The following is a 27,676-nucleotide window of genomic DNA, read 5'->3' as shown; positions in this document are numbered from 1 at the left end:
TATGTTAAACAGTCAAACACAACTGAAATGTTGTGGATCTCTTTTTTGTTTTCCAGACCTAAACTATGTCTGAAAAGAGCCAGCTCCTGCTCATCCAACAACTCTGAGGTAAACGGATAAAGACCCCTGTCTGTCTGACTGTCCAGACATTCCTTTGTAAACTAGCTTCTGACTGGGATCAGGGAACATTTCCTTCATATCCTCTAGACCAGGGATGGGCAACTTTGATGGGGGTTGGTGCCACACAAAAAAAACAGAGAAAAAATGTCCTGCAATTCTACACATTTTGCCATGGGGCAGAGAGATAAATATGCAGTTGTACAGCTAATTTCCTGCAATTAAGGAAAAATCCATAGGGTGGAGAGAAATGTTTGCAGTTTTTAATATTATATCTGAGTGAGAGTCACTAACAAATTTAATGGGGGCCTCCTTGGTCAGTAAATCAACCATGATTACAAAGTTTAGATGGCTAGCTAGATTTAAAATCTAAAACATGTTAGCTGACATGGGCTGAGTGATAAACAGTGCATTCGGAAAGTATTCAGACCCCTTGACTTTTTCCACATTTGTTACGTTACAGCCTTATTCTAAAATGTATTAAAAATGTATTTTCCCATCACAATACCCCATAATGACAAAAAAAACAGGTTTTTAAACATTTCTCTAAATGTAAAAAAATAAATATACTGAAATATCACATTAACATAAGTGTTCAGACCCTTTACTCAGTACATTGTTGAAGCACTTTTGGTAGCGATTACAGCCTCGAGACGCTGCAAGCTTGGTACACTTGTATTTGGGGAGTTTCTCCCATTCTTCTCTGCTGATCCTCTCAAGCTCTGTCGGGTTGGATGGGGAGCGTCGCTGCACAGCTATTTTCAGGTCTCTCCAGAGATGTTCATTCGAGTTCAAGTACCGGCTTTGGCTGATCCACTCAAGGACATTCAGAGACTTGTCCCAAAGCCACTCCTGTGTTGTCTTGACTGTGTGCTTAGGGTTTTTGTCCTGTTGGAAGGTGAACCTTTGCCCAGTCTGAGGTCCTGAGCACTCTGGAGCAGGTTTTCCTCAAGGATCTTGCTGTGCTTTGCTCTGTTAATCTTTTCCTCCATCCTGAATAGTCTCCCAGTCGCTGCTGCTGAAAAACATCCCCACAGCATGATGCTGCCACCACCATGCTTCACCATAAGGATGGTGCCAGGTTTCCAGACACGGCGCTTGGCTTTCAGTCCAAAGAGTTCAATCTTGATTTCATCAGACCAGAGAATCTTGTTTCTCATGGTCTGAGAGTCCTTTATGTGCCTTTTGGCACACTCCAAATGGGCTGTCATGTATGTGCCTTTTACAGAGGAGTGGCTTCCGTCTGGCCACTCTACCATAAAGACCTGGTTGGTGGAGTGCTGCAGAGATGGTTGTCATTCTGGAAAGTTCTCCCATCTCCACAGAAAAACTCTGGAGCTCTGTCAGAGTGACCATCGGGTTCTTGGTCACCTCCCTGACCAAGGCCCTTCTCCCCCGATTTCTCAGTTTGCCCGGGCGGCCAGCTCTAGGAAGAGTCGTGGTGGTTCCAAACTTCTTCCATGTAAGAATGATCTAGGCTACTGTGTTCTTGGGGACCTTCAATGATGCAGAAATGTTTTTGTACCCTTCCCCAGATCCGTGCCTCGACACAATCCTGTCGCGGAGCTCTAAGAACAATTCCTTTGAACTCATGGCTTGTTTTTTTTCTCTGACATGCACTGTCAACTGTGGGACCTTATATAGACAGGTGTGTGCCTTTTCCAAATCATGTCCAATCAATTCAATTTACAACAGGTGGACCCCAATCAAGTTGTCGAAACATTGAGGATCAATGGAAACAGGATGCACCTGAGCTCAATTTCGAGTCTCATAGCAAAGGGTCTGAATACTTATGTAAATATGGTATTTGTTTGTTATTTTTCAAATCGTCAAACATTTCTATAAACCTGTTTTTGCTTTCTTATTATGGGGTATTGTGTGTAGATTGATGAGGGAAACAAATAATTTAATCAGTTTTAGAATAAGGCTGTAATTTAACAAAAAGGGAAGGGGTCTGAATACTTTACGAATGCACTGTATATACTGAACAAAAATATATGTTCACCTGTCAGGTGGACTAACAGGGATGTAAACAAATTTGTGCACAATATTTGAGAGAATTGATCCACAGGCCTACAAAAGGGGGCCATGCAGCCCGCCACTTTCCAATCCCTTCTCTAGACTACAGACACTGGAGCAAATACAAATACCCTACACTGGCCTGGTGCTCTTGTTGTCCAAATTCTCCTATGCAGGGCAAGCAGCCCCAGAGGTAGACAGGTTCACTAAAGGTCAGACTAACTGACTCTCCTATAAAGCAGAACTGGACAAGTTACACTTCCCTATTTTCTAGTCATGAGATGAATTTGTAATTAAGTTGTCAAAATGTGTCCATCTGGGATTGAATTTTAGAAAGAAGCAAAACAGTCCTACACAAGTTCTGGCCACTAAGTATCTTATTGCCACTAGATCCTTATATTGACTGGGTATCGAAACATTTTATTAATTGACAAGAATAACTTCAGTTCATATGGCTTTTTCATAGTGCTGTGCAGCCCTACTCCATTGGTGTATGTGAGGTGGCAGGCATGTGTAGTAGTACTAGCTGACACTAAACTGTACTGGCTGCTGTAGGTGCAGGAGGGAGTGCAGAACTCTGGAGCTGATGTCCGTGAGCTGCAGCTGGTGGCTCCTAATCAGCCAGGCCTGGAGGTCCCTTGCCCTGCAGAGAACGACAACAACAACCACTCTCTCAGCCTCACACACAGAGGTGGGTATTCGCAAGTGGGCGGGCTCACATGCACACGTGCGCACACACACACAAAACACACACACGCCATCTACTTTCTCCCTCTAACACTCCCCTGTTTTTCCCTCTCTGCTTGTGCTCCAGCCGCCTAGCCTAGTCTAGTCAATCCCCCTCGCTCCCCCTGCCCTGCGCCCCCTCTCTTTCTCTCTCCATGATCGAGGGGTACCGCTGGGGTGTTTGGTCTGGTTCCAACCTGGCTGACTGACTTTATCTGCCCCTAAACTGAATTTACATGTTCAGCGTAAATGGGACACTTATTTCATTACGCTCTGTAACTGTGACAGAAAAATGGTACACCGGGTCTGACTATCAGATCTCCAACACACAGTAATAGAGCTGCCAGGATTCTACCACATACTGAATTATCTCATGGTGTTATGGCCATAGAATGGCTCTAATCGGGTGTAAAACATACATCCCGTGAGGGTTTTAAATGGCCCGTGGGTGGTTTTAAATCATTATTTTAAAAAAATATATAAACAAATTGAGGTGGGGGGGAAAATAAACTCGATATACTTAAAAATGACTAAAACCAAATTAAAATGATGGAGAAATTATAATGGACCTACATTCATACAGTATCTTGACTGTTTCCAGCTTGTTAATAATCACCTAAATGAAAGCTAGACAGTCTGGGAGCATCAAATTCCAAAATCTATGGACAGAGGACATTTGTTTTGCAAATTTTGACAGCGAGGAAATATTTTTTTAAATGTCAGTGCGTCCCTCCAAACCTTGTTGAATACTGAATGCGGACCTCGGGGGAAAATTATTTTGACACCTGAATGATAGCTCAAAATATGTCAAACAAAAACTGTTTCACATCTGAAGTCATGTCTAATACAGGTGCATAGAAGAAACGTTGTGTAGTAAAATTCACCAATACAGCTCATAATATGTGAAATCATTAAGGTATTCTGTGTGCTCAGTAGCTGCATATACAGTATTTAATCAATAACCTATATGAAAGGAAGTTGGCTGCAACATTGCACTGTCCACATAGTATCTTCCTGGAGTCATTTGAGTGTATTTCTTCTCTTATAAAAGTTGATCAGATTGTGTGGGAATATGCAAGGCCAGCTTGTAGTGGATTTAGCTGAGTGAATGGGAGATGCAGCATTTCAAAGTCTCAATGGAAAATTGCTTTCATTTTGGCGTAACACTGGGTTTATCCCAGAACAATCCAAATTCTCGCTCATTGTAGCTGATCCCACAGAGAGATTTACAGGTCGTGACATTTAACCTATATAACAGCGTGGGAGCATTGGGAACATCCATGTTTCTCCTCTCGCTGAGTTCAACCATGTCACTATGAGTTAACAGGAATATGAGTGGACAAGTACAGTGGCTTCACAGTGTACTGGGGGCACAGTGCAGTAATTTACAGTAGCCTGTGGAGACCAATCTGTAACATTCCATTTCTAGTGCTCTTTTAGGGACAAGCAGTGGAAATTATCATAAGCTGGTGCAATACATCTGACTGTTGTGCCTTCAATGTTTTAATTGTAGGCTATCACCATACGAGTAAGTGATTAATAAAACCACTTTCCCGTTTCTTTCCTAGGTTCACCAGGCAGTGTTGGTGGTGATCTGTCCCAGCATGCTGAAGTGGACCTCTCATCCAATGGTCTCACGGAATTGGACTTGGGGACAGATGAGGTGTTTATCATTTCATCTGTGCCTAGTCCAAGCAGCAGAATGCCGTTCTCGGCCCACACGGTAAGGAGCGAGGCAAGGCAGGTAACCCAGTTGAGGACTCACAGTGGTGCCAAGGCAGTAGAGGGAACCCAGGCTAGGACCCATGGTTGTGCTTTTCTAAAGGGTGACACCCAGGCAGTAGCAGGGAACCCAGGCTAGGACCCATGGTGGTGCCCTCTTCTAGGGGTGACACCCAAGCAGTAGAGAGAACCCAGGCTAGGATCCGCTCTAGGGGAAGGTGACACAAAGGCAGAAGGCTACATCCTGCCAAGTATTTTTTTCCTTGAATCAGCAACCCTCTGCTGGTAATAGCTATGAACCTCACCGCCTGGTGGTCGAGGTGTCAGGGTATAGAAACACAGTGGCAGGAGATTGGCGGTAGGATACGGTTTGACACAGCATTTTTGCTTGTGCTCTATTGGAATAAGAGTTGGCATAAGGCAGGCCTGGCAGCTATTAGGAAGCTGGCTTGCTTTCCTGCAGCCTAGCCTAATGGATGTATTATCTGAGAAGCCAGTTTCCCAGCTCCAATTCTCTCTCTCTCTCTGTGTGTGTGAGTGTGTGTGTGTTTATGCGCGCTGTGGTGCATTGCTGTGTGTGTGGTCTGTATGTGTATATGTTAATTTGCCTTTTTGTGCAGATTGTGTGTATGTACATATTTGTTCAGACTGATGATTGAAAGGACTCGCACAGGAAATCTGTCCAGAGCCTTATCCGTTTATGTAACTAGCGAGATGGAACTCGCGTTAATTTCTCTTGGAAAAACGACATGAATATAAATGGTACCTTAGATCAGTCATGATACGCTCAATTCCCGCTGCATTTTAAGCCCCGCCTACACAAACTCGTGATTTGTTGGGAGAGTTGTGTGTCTGAAGAGCACCCTTCCCGAAATGGCCAAGAAAATCCGACATGATCCCCAGACCTAGTGCTGGTGCCCTAGGTCTAGGATTTCTGAGACTAGGTGTGGGGGGTAATACGGGGCTCTGTTTCACATCTGGGGGGCTTATCCTCCACCTTTTTGCCCAAACTGCAACAAGTTGCCATTGTGTGGGGGGCTTTTGTGGTGAGCAGGGTCCTTCATTTAAAACCTTCCTAATTCTTGTCTAGACTAAGCGAGCTGTGAGTGATTCTGTATAAGGATTATCTGGTTCTTTCTGAGAGGAGCAACCGCTAACCCCCCTCCCCCCAAAACCTTCCCCCTATCCAACCACCAAACCTTCCCCCTATCCTGATTAACTACCTGAATAATGATGGGGGGGGGATATGTGACTAATGTGCCCTTCACCCCTGACCTGCCATTCCTATTAGTGAGACACCTACTGTATAGCCCTAGGCCCGTGTTCACAAAGACTCTCAGAGTAGTAGAGTAGGTCCTACCTGTCCATATAATCATATTCATTATGATCTAAAAGGCAAACCTGATCCTATAATCAGCAGTCCTATCTGAGAATCTTTGTGAATATGGTTCCAGGAATCACTGACAGCATCCACCTGCCAGGCAGGCAAGACTTGTTTTGGGTTACATGTCGGATTACATGGTTTGCTTGCTGCCCTTTTAGGTCAACGGCGTTTGGAGGAGCCGTTCAGCACTTGAATATAATGCGACCTCTGATACAAGCAAGCTATTTTTATTAGGGATCATTTCTTGTGAATGAGTCTCATTCACACTCTGATGCCACTGGTGGAGAACTCCATTGACTGAGGGCTTAAGTCAGTTAAACACACATTGTGTTTAAGCAGTGTTTTTCCCATGGTCAAATAAATATAGAATAGTCACAGGTAGATGCTTTCAGTCTCCAGAATAAGAAGTGTGTGTGTTCCATGGCACTAAATTGTAAACTAAGACACTGTGTAAACATTGCTACAGTGGGTTTGAGAGGTTCTGCTCTTTCAGATGCTTCCAGTTTCCCAACTAAGAAGTCGGTCTGTTTACAAACTACTGTAGGCCTACTCCACATGCACACAAATACACTGCATGCCCGGTTTGATTGAATTCCTTATGTTTTGGTTGTTTTCTCTCTCCCCTCGGCAGCGGGAGAGGTTCCTGAGACACAGTGACACCGGCCCTGGCCCTGTGACTGACTGGCCCTCTCCAGACCCGGCTGCCTCCCCCACAGACACCCGGGATGAACAGGATGGCAGTGCCAGCTGTGCCCGGCCCCGGGCCTGGAGCGTTCGTACCTTCCAGGACTTCCTCCCTCCACTGCCCCAGTTACACAAGAAGTGGTGCAGTTGGAACTCCACCAGTCCCTTCACTAAGCTGGTGGACAGCGTTAGTAGCTATTATGTTATTGGTTATTCAGCATTGCTGTTGAATAATAGTTCAACCATCATATAGTGTATTTCTTTACATTTACATCTTGGTTATTTAGCAGACGCTCTTACCCAGAGCGGCTTACATTACTGTATGTTTGTAAGTGGATTATTGTTTAGCACATTTTATTACTCCGATGCATAATAAATAAACCATGAATGTTGGGTTGCACTGCAGAGGGATATTATTGACTCATGTTGTTCCCCCAGTTACCATCCAGCTTTGTGTCGGACAGCCGTGGGGAGAACAGCAGGAAGGTTTTTTCCGACCCCCAGTTGGAGGCCCAGAATGACAGTAACGCTTCTGACTCCTCCATGAGTAACGCCTCGTACCCCTTCACTCAGCTAGCCCAGCGCCGCCTCAACTCCACGAGCAACCTTCGGCGCTCCCGCTTCACCGGGCCCTGCTTTGGCCTGCTCTCTGGGTCCAGCCCCTCAAACAGCACCAAGGCCCCCGGGGGCAAACACCTCCAGGCTTCTCCGTCCGAGCCCATTAACAACCCCGCTGGGCATTGTGTGATTTCCCGCGATTTCCCAGCGGAGAGCGACCACGTCAGTGTCCCTGTGTTTGCCATCTGTGAGGAGGAGGACCGGCAGCCCCTGGTCCTGGCTGAGCACCTGGGCCAGTCCCCCATGCTGAACGGACTGAGCCGGGGGCCATACGAGGGGAAGGAGCCTGCCAGTGGAGGCCCCAACCCTGGCCCCCGGAGCCCAGCCAACGGCCCCCTCCTCCAGAGGGGGAGGTCAGAGTGGAGGCCATGGGGGAGTCAGGCCTCAGGAGGGACCAGTCCTTACCCTCTCCCTCACCCCTCTGACTCACCCACTGCCGCCTACACCACCGAGTTAAAGTCTGCCTACGTGCAAAGTACAGCCAATCATATCCAGATGCCTTCCCTCAGCCAATCAACAGTGCCATGCAGTGTGACGGGCAAGGAGATGTGACCAGTGACAGTCCAGCATCCAGCCCATGTGACAGGAGAGTGGACAGATCATGGAATCCTGGGTTGGCCGAGCAAAGCAATAATTAACTATTTTTAGTTCCACTTTTGTCAAATGCAAAACTTACCTTTTTGATTACTGAAATCAACTTTTTATTACTGAAATCAACTTTTTATATGAAATTTCTACATTCTTGAAGTCAGTTGCTTCATGGTGACAAATTGGATGTTTTCATACTAGTAACCACAATATATTTTTTTATCAAGTTAAAACCGCTTCATCAATATATGCTGTATACCACACCAAGGCTTTTTCAGCTTCGTTATAATTTGTTTAAAAAATGAAACTTGAAATAATATTGAATATGTATTGCTTGCTAGTATTTTCCAAGAGCACTTCATTTCCCAACTAATCTGAGCACTTTTGTACCAGTTAATCGTTTTGATACTTTAAATCAAATTATTAAACATAAGCACTTTCAATGCAATAGCTCACTCATGCTTGTGGATGTTGTGCTGCATTGTGCCAACTTCTGCCTTTTGTCCAACAACCATGGGCCTTGAAGCATTGAATTATAATAGCGCCACAAAGCTCCATGGGGACTGTATACTACTGCTCTGTTCCCTCTAGTGTTCAAATGATATAGATCACATTATATTAACCTCAACGCTACAACATGTATTCCATAGGCTGATGCTGGGATATAAAAGGGAATTGATCATTATAAAAAATGTGACAAACACCGTAACTAACATTCAATAGAAGTAAGCATATGACTAGCTATAAAGATAAATGTTGCAATTTGTAACCTAGAAAATAAAGAGGGTTGGTGGGAGTTTGTGCAAAGAACTTTTAATAAAGGTTATCGACATACATTTCTGCTTCAGTTCTTGATCATTTGATGTCAGCAGAAGGTAGTAAATAGCAAGTCATGCATCTTAAATCTGTTTTTACCTCATTTCTACCAGCATGTCACATGCAACCTAAGGGGGCGGAAAAAAAAACTTGTACACCTTTACTTCACACACAGATGCATACAAAGCTCTCCCCACACTCTACTTATCAAATCTGACCATAATTATATCCTCCTGATTTCTGCTTACAAGCAAAAACTAAAGCAGGAAGTACCAGTGACTCGATCAATACGGAAGTGGCTGGATGACGCATATGCTACAGGACTGTTTTGCTAGCACAGACTGGAATGTGTTCCGGGATTCATCAAATGTCATTGAGTAGTATACCACCTCAGTCATGGGCTTCATCAATAAGTGCATCGACGACGTCATCCACACAGGGACTGTATGTACAACCAGATGCCATGGATTACAGGCAACATCCGCATCGAGCTAAAGGCTAGAGCTGCCGCTTTCAAGTAGCAGGACACTAATCCAGACGCTTATAAGAAATCCCACTATGCCCTCAGACGAACCATCAAACAAGCAAAGCATCAATACAGGATTAAGATTGAATCCTACTACACCGGCTCTGACGCTTGTCGGATGTGGCAGGGCTTGAAACTATTACGGACTACAAAGGGAAATCCAAACGTGAGCTGCCCAGTGACGCGAGCCTACCAGATGAGCCAAATGCCTTTTATGCTCGCTTCGAGGCAAGCAACACTAAAACATGCATGAGAGCACCAGCTGTTCTGGACAACTGTGTGATAACGCTCTCTGTAGCTGATGTGAGCAAGACCTTTAAACAGGTCAACATTCACAAAACCGAGGGGCCAGACGGATTACCAGGATGTATACTGAAAAGCGTGCGTGGATTACTGGCAAGTGTCTGAAATTTTCAACCTCTCCCTGACTGAGTCTGTAATACCTACATGTTTCAAGCAGACCATCATAGTCCCTGTGCCCAAGGAAGTGAAGGTAACCTGCCTAAATGATTACTGTCAGTAGCCATGAAGTGCTTTGAAAGGCTGGTCATGGCTCACATCAACAGCATCCTCCCAGATACCCTAGACCCACTCCAATTCGCATACTACCAACAGATCCACAGACTCCACATCGCCCTTTCCCACCTGGACAAAAGGAACACCTACATGAGAATGCTGTTCATTGACACCAGCTCAACATTCAACACCATAGTACCCACGAAGCTCATCACTAAGCTAAGGACCCTGGGACAAAACACCCTCTGCAATTGGATCCTGGACTTCCTGATGTGCCGCCCCCAGGTGGTAAGGGTAGGCAACAACCTATGCCATGCTGATGCTCAACACGGGGTCCCCTCCTGAACTCCCTGTTCGCCCACGACTTCGTGGCCAAACGACGACTCCAACACCATTATTAAGTTTGCTGACGACACAGTGGTGGGCCTGATCACCGACAACGATGAGACAGCCTATAGGGAGGTGGTCAGAGATCTGGCAGTGTGGTGCCAGGACGACAACCTCTCCCTCAATGTGAGCAAGACAAAGGAGATGATCTACAGGAAAAGGCGGGCCGAACAGGCCCCCATTAACAGACAGGGCTGTAGTGGAGCGGGTCGAGGGTAAAGTTCCTTGGTGTCCACAACACCAACGAATTATCATGGTCCAACTACACCAAGACAGTTGTGAAGAGGGCACGACAACACCTTTCCCCTTTCAGGAGACTGAAAAGATCTCGCATGGGTCCCCAGATCCTCAAAAGGTTCTACAGCTGCACCATCGAGAGCATCCTGACCGGTTGCATCAGTGCCTGGTATGGTAACTGCTCAGCATCTGATCATAAGGCGCTACAGAGGGTAGTGCGTACGGCCCAGTACATCACTGGGGCCAGGCTTCCTGCAATCCAGGACCTATATAATAAGCGGTGTCAGAGGAGAGCCCATGAAATTGTCAAAAACTCCAGTCACCCAAGTCATTGACACTTTTCTCTGCTACCGCACAGCAAGCAGTGCCGAAGCGCCAAGTCTAGGACCAAAAGGCTCCTTAACAGCTTCTACTCCCAAGCCATAAACCTGCTTAACAATTAATCAAATGGCCACCAGACTATTTACATTTACACCCCCCTCCCATTTGTTTTTTTTACACTGCTGCTACTCACTGTTTTCTATGCATTGACACTTCACCCCTACCTACATGTACAAATTACAATTACAACTGTCATTCTAACTGTGATAAATAGGTATTTTATTTTAACATGACTTAACAGAAACATTTTATCAGCCCTCTTCATTTACATTACATTTAAGTCATTTAGCAGACGCTCTTATCCAGAGCGACTTTTCTTCCTCAAACAGAGGTATGATGACGCAATCGGAGGAATCAGATTTCATTGGTCCTCAATCCGCTGCGCCTTGCTGGCAGGGGTAATAAAGGGCAAGTGTACTAATTTGGTAATAAAAATATATTATTTTGTAAAGTTTTCATTTTAGAAAAGTGCTGCATCACCCGCATCACCCCTACTTCCCGTGGCTCTGGACATATGACGTATGTAGTATAGGTACCTCAGATATATTTTTTTAAAAGCAACTTTCATGCCTGAGGGCAAGAGTTGTGTTCCCCTGCATTAAACGTAACTATTCAATCTGTTCAGCGCTATATTGTGATAGAAATTGAAAGGCAATGTTTGTGGAGACTGCATTCATGGTAAACACGGCATATGTTGACGCAATAGGAAATTACCTTTATATTTCAATCGTGTTATAGCACTGCACTTCTGCGATACAGATTGAATCAAGCCTTGAGTTTTGCTCTACATGCCCATTCAATCAGTCCTCCACTTCTTAGAATCTATTAAATGAAGTACAGATGGGTTTGTTCTGAATGTCTTTGGGGGGAGGGGGGGGGGTTCATGAGGTAGAATGAAACTTACCTCGACCAGCCCTTTTCTACTTACTAACTGGTCATACTGTTAGTACAGATCAGCTTGGTCCAGACACCATCACAAAGTGAGTAAATATTTGCCCTAGAATACATAGTTTCTCTCAGAGAATGCAAAGCAACCCCACCAAAGCCTCCTTAACACCAATTCCGGATCGGCGGTTTGCACTGTTGTTGGCTTAGGGTGCCCAGATCCTCCTGTTAGAAATAATTAAGGTTCAGCTCTGCTGTGGGGAGGGAACGGCTGGCTGGGGAAGGTTGTGCTGAGCTAGGGCCTGAGCCTCTCAGGAATGCCACAGTGTGAACCCACAACAGGGAAACCACGACTTAAGGCATGAGCTAAGGGCCTTGGGCAGAAGGCGGGCCCATTATTTGTCCCCCTTTATCTCCACGCAAAAAAACATGGGTGCGGGGGTGGAAATATTGCCACTAAACAGTCATCACAATGAGGGTATATCGTTAGGTTACATACAGTGCATTCGGAAAGTATTCAGACCCCTTGAATTTTCACATTGTAACATTACAGGCTTATTATAAAATGGATTGTTCCCCCCCTTCAACCTACACATAATACCCAATAATGACAGCAAATTTATTACAAATAAACTGAAATTACAATTACATAAGTATTTACTCTTTTCAGTACTTTTTAGCAGCGTTTACATTCTTGAGTCTTCTTGGGTATGACTCTACAAGCTTGGCACACCTAATTTGGGGAGTTTCTCCCATTCTTCTCTGCAGATCCTCTCAAGCTCTCAGGTTGGATAGGGAGCATCGCTATTTTCAGATGCTCGATCGGGTTCAAGTCCGGGCCACTCAAGGACATTGAGACTTGCCCCTGCGTTGTCTTGGCTGTGTGCTTATGGTCGCTGTCCTGTTGGAAGGTGCTCCGTTCATTATTTCCCTCGATCCTGACTCGTCTCCCAGTCGCTGCTGCGCAAAAACATCCCCATGCTTCACCGTAGGGATGGTGCCAGGTTTCCTCTGCTGCGGAAAACATCCCCATGCTTCACTGTAGGGATGGTGCCAGGTTTCCTCTGCTGCGGAAAACATCCCCATGCTTCACCGTAGGGATGGTGCCAGGTTTCCTCTGCTGCGGAAAACATCCCCATGCTTCACTGTAGGGATGGTGCCAGGTTCCCTCCAGACGTGGCACTTGGCATTCAGGTCAAAGAGTACAATCTTGGTTTCATCAGACCAGAGAATCTCGTTTCTCATGGTCTGAAAGTCCTTCAGGTGCCTTTTGGCAAACTCCAAGTGGGCTGTCGTGCCTTTTACTGAGGAGTGGCTTCCATCTACCATAAAGGCCTGATTGGTGGAGTGCTGCGAGAATCTTCCAGAAGGGCAACCATCTACACAGAGTGCATCGGGTTCTGGGTCACCTGCCTCCCTGACCAAGGCTCTCCTCCCCCAATTGCTCAGTTTGGCCAGGCAGCCAGCTCTAGGAAGAGTCTTGGTGGTTCCAAACTTATTCCATTTAAGAACGATGGAGGCCACTGTGTTCTTGTGGACCTTCAATGCTGCAGACATTCTTTGGCATCCTTCCCCAGATCTGTGCCTCAGAACTCTACAGACAATTCCTTGAAACTCATGGCTTGGTTTTTTTCTCTGACATGCACCGTCAACTGTGGAGCCTTTCCAAATCACGTCCATTCAATTGAATTTACCACAGGTGGACTCCAAGTTGTAGAAACATCTCTTAGATGACAAATGGGAAACAGGATGCACCTGAGCTTAAATCGAGTTAGTTATTTATTTTTAATACATTTGTAAAAATGTCAAACAGTTTTCGTTTTGTCATTGAGGTAGTGTGTAGATTGAGGGGGATTTAAAAAAAAAAATCCATTTGAGAATAAGGCCGTAACATAACAAAATGTGGAGAGTCAAGGGGTCTGAATACTTTCCAAATGCACTGTAGGTCGAGTTACAGCACCAATCCCGAGTTTCACACACATTGATTGCACAAGGACGTTTCTCAACAGATGCCGTAATCGAGAATAAATTAAGTCGTATACTCCACCTTTTCCTCAGTGCTTATTACAGTTCAGCTTGGGGCTGGGAATCAAACACAAAGGACCAGTAAACTGTGATAGACTAAGGTCTGTCTGCTCAAGCCGATATGACATCTGTGGCCTTTACAGCTCATTTAATCTCCATGAATGTTTGGACAATTTCCTTCAATCTATCGCTGTGCACAGGTCATTAATCGGTGTTTGTTTGAATCCCCACCTAATTGTAATCTTGTGTGTCATCAAAAGAACAGTTGGGTGCCGATCGCAGGTTATGGGCATTGCAGCTTTTGAAGGCAATTTCCGATTGAGCCGACATATGCAGCGTTTACGGTTAATGAGATCTCCGTGAACATTGCTTTTAAAACCCGCAATGCCTATAACACACAACCAGATTGAATCCCAGCCTAACTGTTCAAATGAATGATTCAAATTTGTCAATGTGTGCGAGCTGAATTAGAAGCAAATACCCTCAGCTAGTCTTGCTTGTAAACAGATCTAACAGTTTGGACATTCTACTTTTTCCATATTAAATCAATGTTGTAATTTAATGTCACAATTTACAAAAATCAAATTTTACAATTGATATAAAACAACTTCTTTTAATTACACAAGACATTGGATCAAAGTGAATAACCTCTTCATTTCTTGCAAAGTAATTTTTTTCACTTTAATTACTGTATATCAAGGCATTCTTGCTAGCCTAAAAGGTCTGCAGACACTGGGCCGATTAGACTTTCATATGATTGGTCACTAATTTAAAGATAATGGTAAGAGACAAGTGAGTACTGTGTAAATGCAACACTTTGTCTGACAGTGAAAACACCCTAAACAAGTTGGAATTCAAACGGCAATATAGTATTTCCTCAACTTAATACAGGAAATTTGCACCAATTTAGGTTTAACCAAACCATGGCACTTTTTCCTCTGTTTCTCCAAAACAATAAACACTGCACAAAAAAAACTGATAAACTTTGTTATAAGATTGATACAAAATGCTCCAAGGTTACACTTCAATACGGCAACATATGTCGAAAAACATGTACTCATCGTATGAACTAGAATACAAAGCAGAATAGAGTCAAGTTTAACATTACTACCTGGGAGGGGGTTCTGCAAAATTGGGCTTGCAAAACAATACAGAATAGTAATCCTTACTAACAAGTATGATACACCCAGTATGATCAAGTTGTTGGCTAAACATGTTGATTTAAGCCAACACCACTAACCTAACAATGCAAAAAAGGAGGAACAATTCTACCCCCCTGAACCCAAGTCTAACAAACCATTGTGCATTCTAACAAAAAAAAACTGCATTGGCCATTACTACTAGTTCAGAGCTGAGAAAGCTTCTCTAATACACTACTTAAAAGAAAAAAGAAATAAATCTGCTTTACGTTGATTATCCCGAGCAAAGCATATAACTGAACACCCCTGCCTTTCCCAGCCTCAGATAAAACAACATTTCAACATAACCCTCATTATCCCCACCTGACAAACTGAAATCCTATACAACTAACTATCCCATGGATTCTCACTCAGCCCTATTATGCTTAGCTTGTACATGGCTTTTTGCCCTTGTCGGGAAATCCAAAGAAACTCAGCAGAAATCCCCCTTTACCAAAACTAAGTATAACCCCCCTTTTCCAATAAACACAAATTGCATCGTCTTATTAATATGTGGAAGCTGTCTGAATTCAAAATGGTGCCACTGAGTATCTTTGTCATCTATACAGTGGCAAGAAAAAGTGTGTGAACCCTTTGGAATTACCTGGATTTCTGCATAAATTGGTCATCAAATTTGATCTGATCTTCATCTAAGTCACAACAATAGACAAACAGTGTGCTTAAACTAATAAACACACACATTGTATTTTTCTTGTCTATATTGAATACATAATTTAAACATTCACAGTGTAGGCTGGGAAAAGTATGTGAATCCCAAGGTTAATGACTTCTCCAAAAGCTAATTGGAGTCAGCTAACCTGGAGTCCAATCAATGAGATGAGATTGGATGTGTTGGTTGGAGCTGCCTTTCCCTATTAAACACTCAACAATTTGAGTTTGCTATTCACAAGAAGAATTGCCTGATGTGAACCATGCCTTGAACAAAAGAGATCTCAGAAGACCTAAGATTAAGAATTGTTGACTTGCATAAAGCTGGAAAGGGCTACAAAAGTATCTCTAAAAGCCTTGATGTTCATCAGTCAACAGTAAGACAAATTATCTATAAAATGAAGAAAATTCAGCACTGTTGCTAATCTCCCTTGGAGTGGCCATCCTGATTGAGCATTCTGCACTGTGCTTTTGCAATGAGGTTAAGAATCCTAGTGTCAGCTGAAGACTTACAGAAATCTCTGGAACAAGCTAACTTCTCTGTTGACAAGTCTACCAAACATAAAACACTAAATAAGAATAGTGTTCATGGGAGGACACCACGGAAGAAGCCACTGCTGTCCAAAAAAACAAAACATTGCTGCACATCTGAAGTTTGCAAAAGTGCACCTGGATGTTCCAAAGCGCTACTGGCAAAATATTCTGTGAACAGGTGAAACTAATGTTGAAGTTGTTTGGAACACACAACACTATGTGAGGAGAAAAAAAAAAGGCACAGCACACCAACATCAAAACATAATCCCAACTGTAAAGTATGGTGGAGGGAGCTTGGGGCTGCTTTGCTGTCTCCAGGCCTGGACAGCTTGCTATCATTGATGAAAAAATGAATTCCCAAGTTCATCAAGACATTTTGCTGGAGAATGTTATGCAACAGGACAACGACCCAAAACACAGAAGTAAAATCAACAACAATGGCTTCAAAATAAGAAAATACACCTTCTGGAGTGGCCCAGTCAGAGTCCTGACCGCAACCTGATTGAGATGCTGCGGCATGACCTCGAGAGCAGTTCACACCAGGCATCCCAAGAATATTACTGAACAAAAACAGTTTTGTAAAGAGGAATGGTCCAAAATTCCTCCTGACCGTTGTGCAGGTTTGATCTGCAACTACAGAAAATGTTTGGTTGAGGTTATTGCTGACAAAGGAGGGTCAACCAGTTATTAAATCCAAGGGTTCACAGACTTTTGCACTGTGAATGTTTACACGGTGTGTTCAATAAAGACAAAATGTATAATTGCTTGTGTGTTAGTTTAAGCAGACTGTGTTTGTCTATTGTTGTGACCTAGATGAAGATCAGATCAAATGTTATGACCAATTTATGCAGAAACCCAGGTATTTACAAGGGTTCACATACTTTTTCTTGTGTGTGTGTGTGAGAGATATAGAAACCACAAGAAGCCTCAATGTCTATATATGCATATGAAGTCTTTAGACAACACAGCTGTGATTCTACCCCGTAGGTTTGGGGGGAAGGTTCCAACATATGAATACTATTTAGAACACCATTTGCTGCTGTATTTTCACAAAAGTAGGAAGCTTTCAAATACAGAATTCTCCAAGATATCTAAAGCACTACACCAGAAGTTGAGAGAGAAAAACAAAATTCATCTTTTTTTTGTGCAAACTACTCAGGCACACGGAAATAGAAAGTGTCAACGGCTTACTAATATCAATATATTTATGCCTTCTAAGCTACGGTCACAAAAGATGCCATTTCATCCAGTGTGTAACAGTACACATTTTTTATTTACCTTTATTTAACTAGGCAAGTCAGTTATTTTCAATTGTTCTCAGTGTATTTAAAAATATATATATATATCCCTCAAACTAGTCATATGATCATGTACCCAAAAGAAACTGATACTGCAATGAAGGGTGCTGATCATTATCCCCATAGGATATTAGTCCATCATCATATAGGGGAATCCGGTCCTACTGTGTGGAGTGCATAGTACTATCCCACCCTACTATGCCTATAAGACTGGGCTAATCATTACCTAGCCAGTCTTATCAAAAGAGTTTGTATTTGATTATATGCAGAAATTACAATCAAAGTCTATAGAACCTGTTAGAGAACTACAAGTTATTACCTAAGAGAGAGACACTTTTCCTCTGGGCAATGAGCTGCTTAATAAGGGAGTGAGGAAAAAAAGGACCACTTTGTATAGAGACAGAGAGTAATACAGGAGATCCTTGGAAGTCAGTCTTTGCTCCAGTGATTGGAGAGGAGCCTTGCATAGCAGGTCACCCACAAGGCTCTTCAGCTCTTGAAACGCGTCTGCTCACATATGTGGTTGAATTTCCTGCAACAAGGTGAAAAGGAAACAATACAAATGTGTCACAACATGAACCAGAGCTGCTGTGAAGAAGTGATTGCAGCTTTCCTCTACTTGCAGGCGTTATTGGCCAAGCTGATACAACAGTGCCCCCTGCTGGTAAAATACATGTACAGCCACATTGAAGCCTCTAACAGAGACCACACAACTATACACACAGTATCAGTCAAAAGTTGACACACCTACTTATTCAAAGGGTTTTATTTAATTTTTAGTATTTTCTACATTGTAGAATAATAGTGAAGACATCAAAACTATGAAATAACATATGTAAAAATGTGGTAACCCCCCCCAAAAGTGCCAAATCAAAATATATTTGAGATTCTTTAAAGTAGCCACCGTTTGCCTTGACAGCTTTGCACACTCATGGCATTCTCTCAACCAGTTTCATGAGGAATGCTTTTCCAACACTCTTGAAGAAGTTCCCATATTTGCGGAGCACTTGTTGGCTGCTTTTCCTTCACTCTACGGTCCAACTCATCCCAAACCATCTCAACTGGGTTGAGTTAGGGTGATTGTGGAGGCCAGGTCATCTGAGGATGCACTCCATTTATTTGGGGTGAAAGGCTGGTAACTTTAACAAACTTATCCTCTGCAGCAGAGGTAACTCTGGGTCTTCCTTTCCTGTGGCGGTCCTCATGCGAGCCAGTTTCATCACAGCGCTTGAAGGTTTTTGCGACGGCACTTGAAGAAACTTTCAAAGTTCTTGAAATGTTCCGGATTGACTGACCTTCATGTCTTAAAATAATGATGGATTGTCGCTCCTCTTTGATTATTTGAGCTGTTCTTGCCATAATATGGATTTGGTCTTTTACCAAATAGGGCTTCTGTATACCACCCTTACCTTGTCACAACACAACTGATTGGCTCAAAACGCATTAAGTAAAGAAATTCCTCAAATTAACAAGGCACACCTGTTCATTTAAAGGCATTCCAGGTGACTACCTCATGAGCTAGTTGAGAGAATGCCAAGCATGTGCAAAGCTGCCATGAAGGCAAAGGGTACTACTTTGAAGAATCTCAAATATAAAATATATTTTGATTTGTTTAAAACTTTTGGTTATTACATGATTCCATGTGTCATTTCATAGTTTGTGTCTTCACTATTATTCTACAATGTAGAAAATAGTGTAAAAAAAATAGTAAAAAAAAAAAAAAGTAGGTGTGTCCAAACTATTGACTGGTACACATATATATAAGCTTGGACTGTGGAGACCTATTCAGAAGACAATGGCCACATGTAACTTACGTGGCGTGGTGTGCCTTTACTTGAGTCCGGCAGTTGCGTCCCCAATAACAGTCAGGCCGAGACGTCACAGCAACTGTGGGAAAGAATATCAAACAAATAAAGCTTCATTCATAATTTGGATATGCTAGTTCATTGCCATCTCACAGTCTACAGTCGTTAGAGGCTGTGTCGTTGTGGGCAGTGCTCTCTCACCTGGGAGCTCCGAGCCAGGAATGTTCTGTCTATATTTGTAGGCCAGCTCCTTGAAGGCACGCAGGCCACAGCAGAAACACATTATGGCATTACTGTTGATGCGATAATCTGGGGTAGAAAAATTGGAGAGCGAGGGTTACTAGTGTGTTCCAAAGGGAGGTGGAAGGATGCTCTGCACTGCCACTGGGACTTAGAACCATGTTCAAGATGGGAAGCTTAATAGAGACGTTCCAGCTTATCGTTTTTGCAGTTGTGTTGATCATATCTCATAACATCTGCAGATGTGCCTCAGAAACACTTTATTATGATGTAGCAATTTTCTGAGATGTGCAACTGCAAAAAAGGCAACCTGGAAAGCTTCCAATCTCAAGTTATGTGAGATGAAGAGGATAGTGTCAAGACTGACCAGAGAGATAGAAGGTTCCCTGTTGCAGGCCCCGAAGACCCTCCTGTAGCATGTCCCTCCACGACATCCCTCTGGCCGACAAGTAATTCTGTAAGCAGAAGACTTGAGGCTGTAATTGCTGCCAAACGTGCATCAACAAAGTACAGTGTAAAGCGTCCGAATGTTCAATGTTCAATGGAGAATCGTCATTGAAATAGTGTTTTACTCCAGGACTAAGATCAATCTGTGTCTGGGAAACCACCCCAAATAGTGCAGATACTGTTTCTGGGTGTCCAGACAGACCAATGGTTAGAGCCAAGGAGTATAAAAAGGATGTACCTGGAGGATCTCTGATTCATAGTTATTGCTGTTCAGAACACCGTCCAGACATTTGTCTGTAAGGTTGAGTTCTGTGGAAGAAGACATGGATATTATATTTCTCATACTGGTAAACATGCTACTGCAATGTGATACAGTAACAAATGATGAGTAAGACATAGGGGCAATATAGGAAATCTATCTTGGTAAACTTCCATTTGCAACCACTATTGTCAAACTTTCTAAAATGATAGTGTTACCTTGGAAATCGCCCAAAAGGCCTGGTTAACTAAGCATCAAATCACATTTTATTGGTCACATACACATGGTTGGCAGATGTTAATACGAGTGTAGCGAAATGCTTGTGCTTCTAGTTCTGACCGTGCAGTAATATATAACATGTAATCTAACAATTTCACAACAACTACCTTATATACACACACACACAAGTGTAAAGGAATGAATAAGAATATGTACATATAAATATATGGATGAGCGATGGCCGTGCAGCATAGGCAAGATGCAGTAGATGGTATAGAGTACAGTATATACATATGAGATGAGTAATGTAGGGTATTTAGACATTATATAAAGTGGCATTGTTTAAAATGACTAGTGATACATTTTTTACATCCAATTTTTTATTATGAAAGTGGCTAGAGATTTGAGTCAGTATGTTGGCAGCAGCCACTCAATGTTAGTGATGGCTGTTTAATAGCACAGTGTGAAGTTCGTACCGGTTATTTTCTACGGTCAATTAAACAAATCTCCACAAACTTACTTGCAATTAAGTACTGCAACTTAGTTTGGGATTTTGGCAATGAACTTGTGGATAAAAATGTTATGTATTTGCATCAGGTATGAAGGAAGTTAGTATAGCTATATGCCCGAAGACTTCCAGTCTTGGCGTTAAGCTAGCGTTGGCTAACGAAACTACTTCTAACTTCCTTCATACTGGACGCAGAGGCATACAAATTGTATCCATGAGTTAATTGTAATGCCAAAATCACGAACTATCCCTTTAACCTTAAATTACCATTTTGTTCCACCTTGTATTCTTTATTTACCTTTGAAAAATATCAGGGACAAACTTTGAACCAGTGCTTAGGAGTACTAGAGCAGAGACAAACCATTGAAACGTGCTAGGCAGCCTTGACAGCCGATCCTCTGGCAGCCCCAATACATGTGGCAGAAGGGCCGTTGGCACGCCACACCTGCCCAACACAAAGAACCACACCCGTCAGCACATTCAGCCAAGGCAACCGTGCCGTTGGTCCATTAACATTGACTGACAGGCCCGTGGGCCACTCACATTGCTGAGAGGAGAGTTCGGTGCGGCGGTCTGGCATGGGCTGCAGGCAGCAGGTGCAGATGACATGGCTGCCCTGAGGAGGACACGTGTACTCTCGAAGAGCTGCAGGAGGAGGACAGGACACAGAGGGAAACATTTCAGTGGGACACATACGCATATCGTCTGGGTCAAGGCCCTGAAAGGTGCACACTGTGTTGTTGTCGAATCTGCAGATGGAATGCTTGTAGCGCATCTGACCAACACGTTTCTCTGTTCAGGCGAGTGCAACATTTTGATAGCCAATTTGATCACACAATGTAAAACGATTACATATCAGATATAAAATCACTGTACAAAAAGGTCATCCATTATTGTGATCAACAGGTTCAGCACAGTTCAGTAACCTGTAGTAGGGAAGTCAGAGCGTGTTGATGATGTTGATGGCCTCTCTCCAAGGGGTTTCCCATCCCTGTCCTCAGGAGTTGGTGGGGCTGGTCCTTGAGGAGCTGGCCCTATGGCCCACAGTACCTGGCTAGCCTCCTTCCTGTAGCCTGGACACTGTCTGCACATCACAAAGGGCTGGCTATGGACACACAACAACAGGAACAAGGAGAAAAGGTTTCAGTGGGAGAGAAACAAAACACAGTCACACACACGGTCACATACTATACACACAAGACCACAAACACTCTCACGCATACACACAGCTACTCTTTTGTCTGACCTGATATCGGAGGCGTCGCTGTCATTGTCAGAGAGCTCAAAGAGATAATCAGAGCTGCCCTCATCATCGGAGAAGGAACGCTCAATCTTTGGCTGCAGCATGTCCCGAGTTATCTTGTTGTGGCCGTCCATGCTCTTCAGGTCCTCCTCACTGCGACACTTCTCTGTGGACACACAGGGTCAATATTGCAATGCTTTATCCACACACAAAAAGAGATGGTACAAACAAAAGGCCCACATATTTGTTTATAGGCTAGCCCTGTACAGATATTCGGGACAAGGAGAAACACATAAGACAAGATGCACAAATGCTGTGTTTAACAGGGGGAAGAGCTGAGGACCATGCCCAATAGTGTTAATGAGGGTCCAAGGGTAGAGTAGGGCAGATTGGATACAAACCTGGGTGTTGGATAAGGTAGGCCTCCACCAAGTTGTTGAGGATGTGGTTCTTGCGGATCCTCTCTACGGGGCAGCGACATGTGGGGCAGAGAGACGAGCGCTCCATCCAGCCAGAGTAACACGCAGCACAGAAGGTGTGCATACAGGGCTGCAGGCTAGTTGGGAGACGATAACATGAACAATGAAACAAGCAGTGGAGGCAGCTTTCTGTCTTACAGAATGGAATTACACATGTTTATATGACTATATATTATATTTATTGAAACAGTTATTTGCATCTGCTGCGAGGAGCCACAAGCAATGAAAATGTGGAGTGGGCCTATTTTCTAATTTAGTAGTAGTAGTAGGTAGAGTCTTGCTGTACCTGACACAGTCATGAAGTAGGTCCTGACAGATGATACAGGTGAGGGACTCCTCCATTTTGTCAGTCGTGGCTCCTTCCACAGTCACGGCAGCTTTTCCCAATAGATCCTTGATAAGAGTTCCCTTAGCTGGGCCCGGGCCCACCACCTCAATACTGGAAGTATGTGGCAGTCCAAAATCATAGTTCTTATCTAGGGAAGGAAAAGGGGGAAAACTGTTACAATCAAGCGTCACCAACCAAGTATCAAGACCCCACAAGGTAATGACACTGACCAGCACCGTCAGTTTTCCTCCTCTTTCTCTCTGGCTCCATGTCCCCCTCTTCCAGCATTGGGACTCTGCTCTGGGCTTCAGTCTGTCGCACGTCTGTTGAGCAGAGGAGGTTAGAGTTGGGCTCCTCAGCCTTGCCTACAGAGGATGCAGCACATTTAGGACCCTCGGAACCTGAGAGACAAAGAATTATCAAAAGCCCATGAGATTGGTGCACATTCAGTTACCTGTGCCTATCCTTGAATATCAGGAGTAGTAGTGGCCATATAAGTCTGATCAAATCGGATAAATTCTATCATATTATCAGTTGTCCAGAGCCGCCCTTGAATTTGGGGATTTTGAAAGAGGTAAAGGACAGTGAACAAAGCTGGCACAATTCAAGGGAGACATGCTATATCGGTTAAAACATTTGAGGGGGGGGGAGGGCGGCAGACTTCACAATTAACCAAAATATAGAGCAAGCACAGGCCAGATGGAAAGCCTACCTGAGGCAGAGGAGTGCAGGAGGGAGGCTGCAGAGGAACATGCTGTGGAGGGGGAGAATGTGTGGAAGAGGTGGGAGGAGGTGGAGGGCTGGGGCTCCTCTAAGGCCTGCTGTTCCCATGGAGGTCCAACCAGGAATGGCTCCACAGACACTGCTGCTGGAACAGTGCAGGGTTGGGCTTTCTGCTGCATATCTGAGCATTTGGTGGCGTCGCCTGACAGGATGAGAAAAGGGTGGTAAGCAGCAAACAAGGTAATGAGCCTACAAATGTTTTTCATAAAAAGGATGCAGAGGTCGCAGTCATACATCACATTGATTTGGGTATTACCTACTTACAAATTGAGTCTTGTGAGAATATCCTCTCTGGTTTTATGGACTGATATATGTAGGCAATATCTGTACGAGCAAAAGATTGCACACCATACTTATACTTTACTCAGTTGTTGTGGCAAACTTTCATAAACAATTCATTAAATATCCCAAAAAGGGAACATATTACTCTTATTTTGATCGGTCAAGATTGAGTTTAGCTGACCTACTTGTCCAACTCAGTTTACACACATTATGTAAGTTAATTGTGTATGTATTATATAACCAAGGTGTCAGCAGCGGAAGATACACAGGAAAGCAAGTGGCTAAAAGACATTCATGCACTATGAACTACTGATTTATATACACTTTCTGAAGAAACTTAAGAAAAACGTTATATTCTTTATACAGCCTACCACACGCCAACGTTTTTTTTTTTTAACTGTGCTCCCTGTTTGTTTAACAAATTAATTGAAGTTATCTTAAGGAAATATAACCGATGTAAAACAGAGAAACCAACATTATGGTTTAGCAACAAAGAGACCACAGAGTGAAACACCCCAATCAATATAGGGGAAAAAAAACATACTTAGCTCTGGCTCGTTTTTCCTGTACACAAAGTAGATGACGTCTCCATTATGCAGCATATGAACCTGCTTTTTCACCAGCTTTGACATGTTAATCACTGTACCATTGGTGCTAGAGGGGTGACGGGAAAAAAACACAAAAAACAACACTGGTCAGTCATTTCTATCGTGGATTTATCAGCAGCTTTGGAAGAAATCCCAGACTAGGGATACAGTTATTATTATAGTAGCAATGAACAGGGCATTGATTAAATAGTAGCTTCTCTTCATGGGATGTATAGGGATGGAATTGTATCCTACACTATTGAGTAACTACACTGTCGCATTTCGTCTTTCCATTGCAGAGGTTTCCACAATATTCAGAAGCAGAACAGAGTTACCACTGTGCTCAATGATGCATAGCCTAATGCAGTGGGTGTGTGCGCGGACACTAGAGTGATGTGTGGAGAGAATACTTTGCTGACTCAGAGCATGGTAAAACACAACATCTAATTACTGGTTAGTGTCATTTGCCTCATTACCTCCAAGCTGGTTGCTTTACACTGACAATTAGACTACACTGTGATGTGCAGGCCTAGATCTGTTCAATCTACCATTAAATACACTGACCAGTCACAACAAACAGGACAATCTGCATAACATATTTTTCTCTCATAATAAAACCTAACATAAAACACAGGTTAAAATCTATTTAGCCTGATTAGGCTAACAGGTAAAATGTTTCACATTACTGTGTTATCGCATTGTTAAACATACAGAATTGATCAGACGAGCCTTGAAAATGGGCCTACATTGAGCCTATAAGCTGTACAGGACCGAAGAGAGAGAAAAAAAAACACACAACAAAAATATTGTTAGAGACCCCCCCCCTCATACCTCATGTCCTCTAGCCACACCAACCCTGATCTCTCATCCTGGACTATCTTACAGTGATCCCCCGAGACCAGTTTGCTAGCAGGAAAGGAAAGATCACAGCCTGGTGAAAGAAAATGACGGTTCATAAAAATGCACAGAAAATCACAACATCGTCTAAGATGACTATTTTAAGCATGATTTGAATAAGCTAGATGTTCTCGTATGGTAGAGGCTACTTATGATGCCGATTAAGGGTACATCTCCTATTCAGAGGGGTTGGGTTAAATGCGGAAGACATGCAGTTGTACAACTGACGAGGTATCCCCCGTTCCCTTATGGAGCTGTTGTGCTATACCGTGTGTAAAAAGCATTACTTTGTTTACATCACGTTACTGCAAACAAGGCCATTTAAGACTTATTCATGATCCATTTTAAAATACCAGGAAAACATGTCTTTAGGTAATGGGCAGTTGATATTGTCACGAGGCGGGTCAAATTACTAGACTGAGATTGTACGATTATGATGATTTATTGTTGATATATTTACACCGTATTTTGGATGGTGCATAGCATACTAGCTCATTAAACTCAGACCACTTGTATTGGAAAGCAGACTCCTGGAATTCAATATAATAGAGACTAAACCTTTCCTTGAGCAAAATTCATACAAAGAAAACATACCATTCTGCACACATGTCCTCAATAGACACCTTTGATATCATCAGAGGGGATGTCTAAGTTTAGTGGCCTTGGGCATTGTGCCTTAAATTAACTGGTTTTATTAAAGAGCCCAGACACTGCCTGGCTCTCATGTCTATGACATGTTGTCTTTTGTCACAAACATCAAGACATTTATAAACCAGATCCTCAAAACAAGCAACATAGATTATATTTCGTTTTTAAAAAGTGTCATGCCTTATGGAATATATATTTTACACATTACTATTATTGTGGGAGCAATAATCAGTCATATTTATAACAGGTATTTTAGTAACTCATTAAATATTTATATAATTTATAGATAACAGTTAGTGTCCTACCACAGAACTTTCTATATATTTCAGAAAGTAGCCTACAATATGGTGAAGTGAGTTAATGTCACTGTGTGGAATGTTAATTGTACCTTTTCTTCGCCCGACAGTGCATTCCCTGTTGACAAGCAATACTTCCGATTCAGTGTCCACTTTTACTAACTTCCCCCATGGTTGACTTCTTTCGTGAATATCCATGTTCAAAGCTGATACGTTCCAGTCTTCTAGCTATATTTTTAGAACAAATCATGAACTATAGAAATGCAAACACACTTCTTAAATCGGTGGCAGCAAATATGTCATCTAAGAAGCGAACCCCATTCTAGTTGAAAAATGTGGAGCACTTGCTAGCTAAGTAGCTAACATTAGCTACTAGCTTAGCTTAGAAGGATATACAATGAATTAACCACCCTGTTTAGAACAAGAAACATAAAGATGTTACTGTACCTAGCTTGCTAAACTAACTACAGTAACTAATGTGGCTAAAACGTTTGATTAGCAGGGTATTTCATCCTTGAAGCTAGTCAATCAAACATCAAAACAAGTTAACGGTGGACATGCAACAACAATAAACTTCGTGTTCAAAATAAACATTGCTAAAGCTGGCTACTAGTAGCTAGCTAGCTTAACAACTTTCAAACTGCTTCGGTGCTAGAATCTAGAAATAATACGATTTAGCTACCTTGAAAATAGATTTACTATACTCTCAAAAGCGCGATTATTTTAGCTTGAAGATGTGTTGTCCCTTCATTTTCCATCTTGGCACGCACACTAGTTTACTTCCTGGCAACAAAACGTATTTACAAGCATCAGCTGATGGAGGAGGGGCGGAGAAAGTAGTCTGGGGGAAAAAGCTGTTAAAACAAGATTAATATCACATAACTCTTTGCAAAAATGCTTTCATTTGTTTATTTTCTAACGCATCTGCGTGGAATTATACTGTAAGGCCAATGTCAAAACTCTGCATATACAACCAGGGGTTCATTGGGAATTTGGAGTTGGGGAGGGGGGGGATAGGGTTGTGGTTGAGGCAACTGCTAGGGTTGCACTAGGATGTTGACATGCAGCCAGTGGTGAAAAAAGTACCCAATTGTCATACTTGAGTAAAAGTAAAGATACCTTAATAGAAAATGACTCAGGAAAAAGTGAAAGTCACACAGTAAAATACTACTTGAGTGAAAGTCTAAAAGTATTTGGTTTTAAATGTACTTAAGTATCAAAAGTAAATGTAATTGCTAAAATATACTTAAGTAACAAAAGTAAAAGTATAAATCATTTCAAGTTCCTTTTAGTAAGCAAACCAGATGGCATGACTTTATTATACATATATTTTTTGAGGATAGTC

General features: G+C 42.9%; 2 protein-coding genes across 6 annotated transcripts in view; one reads left to right on the top strand and one right to left on the bottom strand.

Annotated features, from left to right (window-relative positions):
• The window catches only part of LOC135543294 (uncharacterized), a 33,624-nt gene extending 24,932 nt beyond the window's left edge, over window positions 1-8,692 (top strand). The window contains exons 3-7 of one of the 2 annotated variants that reach the window (XM_064970464.1): window positions 57-108; window positions 2,692-2,827; window positions 4,431-4,585; window positions 6,600-6,830; window positions 7,091-8,692. In XM_064970464.1, the coding sequence (XP_064826536.1) occupies window positions 57-108; window positions 2,692-2,827; window positions 4,431-4,585; window positions 6,600-6,830; window positions 7,091-7,822 (1,306 nt within the window). In that variant the 3' untranslated portion in view covers window positions 7,823-8,692. Of the gene's footprint in view, window positions 1-56; window positions 109-2,691; window positions 2,828-4,430; window positions 4,586-6,599; window positions 6,840-7,090 lie in introns of both variants that reach the window. The other variant, XM_064970454.1, reaches the window with a different exon arrangement.
• A 5,536-nt stretch (window positions 8,693-14,228) lies between these two features.
• LOC135543272 (E3 ubiquitin-protein ligase CHFR-like) lies at window positions 14,229-27,159 on the bottom strand. Of its 4 annotated transcripts, none has more exons than XM_064970427.1 (18): window positions 27,014-27,159; window positions 26,424-26,584; window positions 25,322-25,421; window positions 24,448-24,557; window positions 23,886-23,945; window positions 23,551-23,763; window positions 23,069-23,239; window positions 22,797-22,986; window positions 22,433-22,587; window positions 22,035-22,197; window positions 21,715-21,893; window positions 21,332-21,433; window positions 21,150-21,233; window positions 20,041-20,111; window positions 19,723-19,810; window positions 19,317-19,424; window positions 19,125-19,197; window positions 14,229-17,842 (listed from the first exon to the last, which is right to left on the bottom strand). In XM_064970427.1, exons 2-18 carry the CDS (start codon window positions 26,527-26,529, stop codon window positions 17,800-17,802), a joined length of 2,016 nt encoding a protein of 671 aa, XP_064826499.1. In that variant the 5' UTR covers window positions 26,530-26,584; window positions 27,014-27,159; the 3' UTR covers window positions 14,229-17,799. The 4 variants fall into 4 exon arrangements, with proteins under 4 accessions (XP_064826499.1, XP_064826506.1, XP_064826489.1 ...); XM_064970434.1 differs by having other exon boundaries at window positions 23,069-23,203; window positions 26,424-26,559; window positions 27,014-27,158; XM_064970417.1 differs by having other exon boundaries at window positions 26,424-26,559; window positions 27,014-27,157.
• Between the last annotated feature and the right edge of the window lie 517 nt (window positions 27,160-27,676).

The sequence above is a fragment of the Oncorhynchus masou genome, chromosome 1 (genome assembly GCF_036934945.1).
Source record: "Oncorhynchus masou masou isolate Uvic2021 chromosome 1, UVic_Omas_1.1, whole genome shotgun sequence".
Taxonomy (NCBI): Eukaryota; Metazoa; Chordata; class Actinopteri; order Salmoniformes; family Salmonidae; genus Oncorhynchus; species Oncorhynchus masou.
The sequence above is the reverse complement of the archived record's forward strand: the minus strand, read 5'-3'. Positions and strand labels throughout refer to the sequence as shown.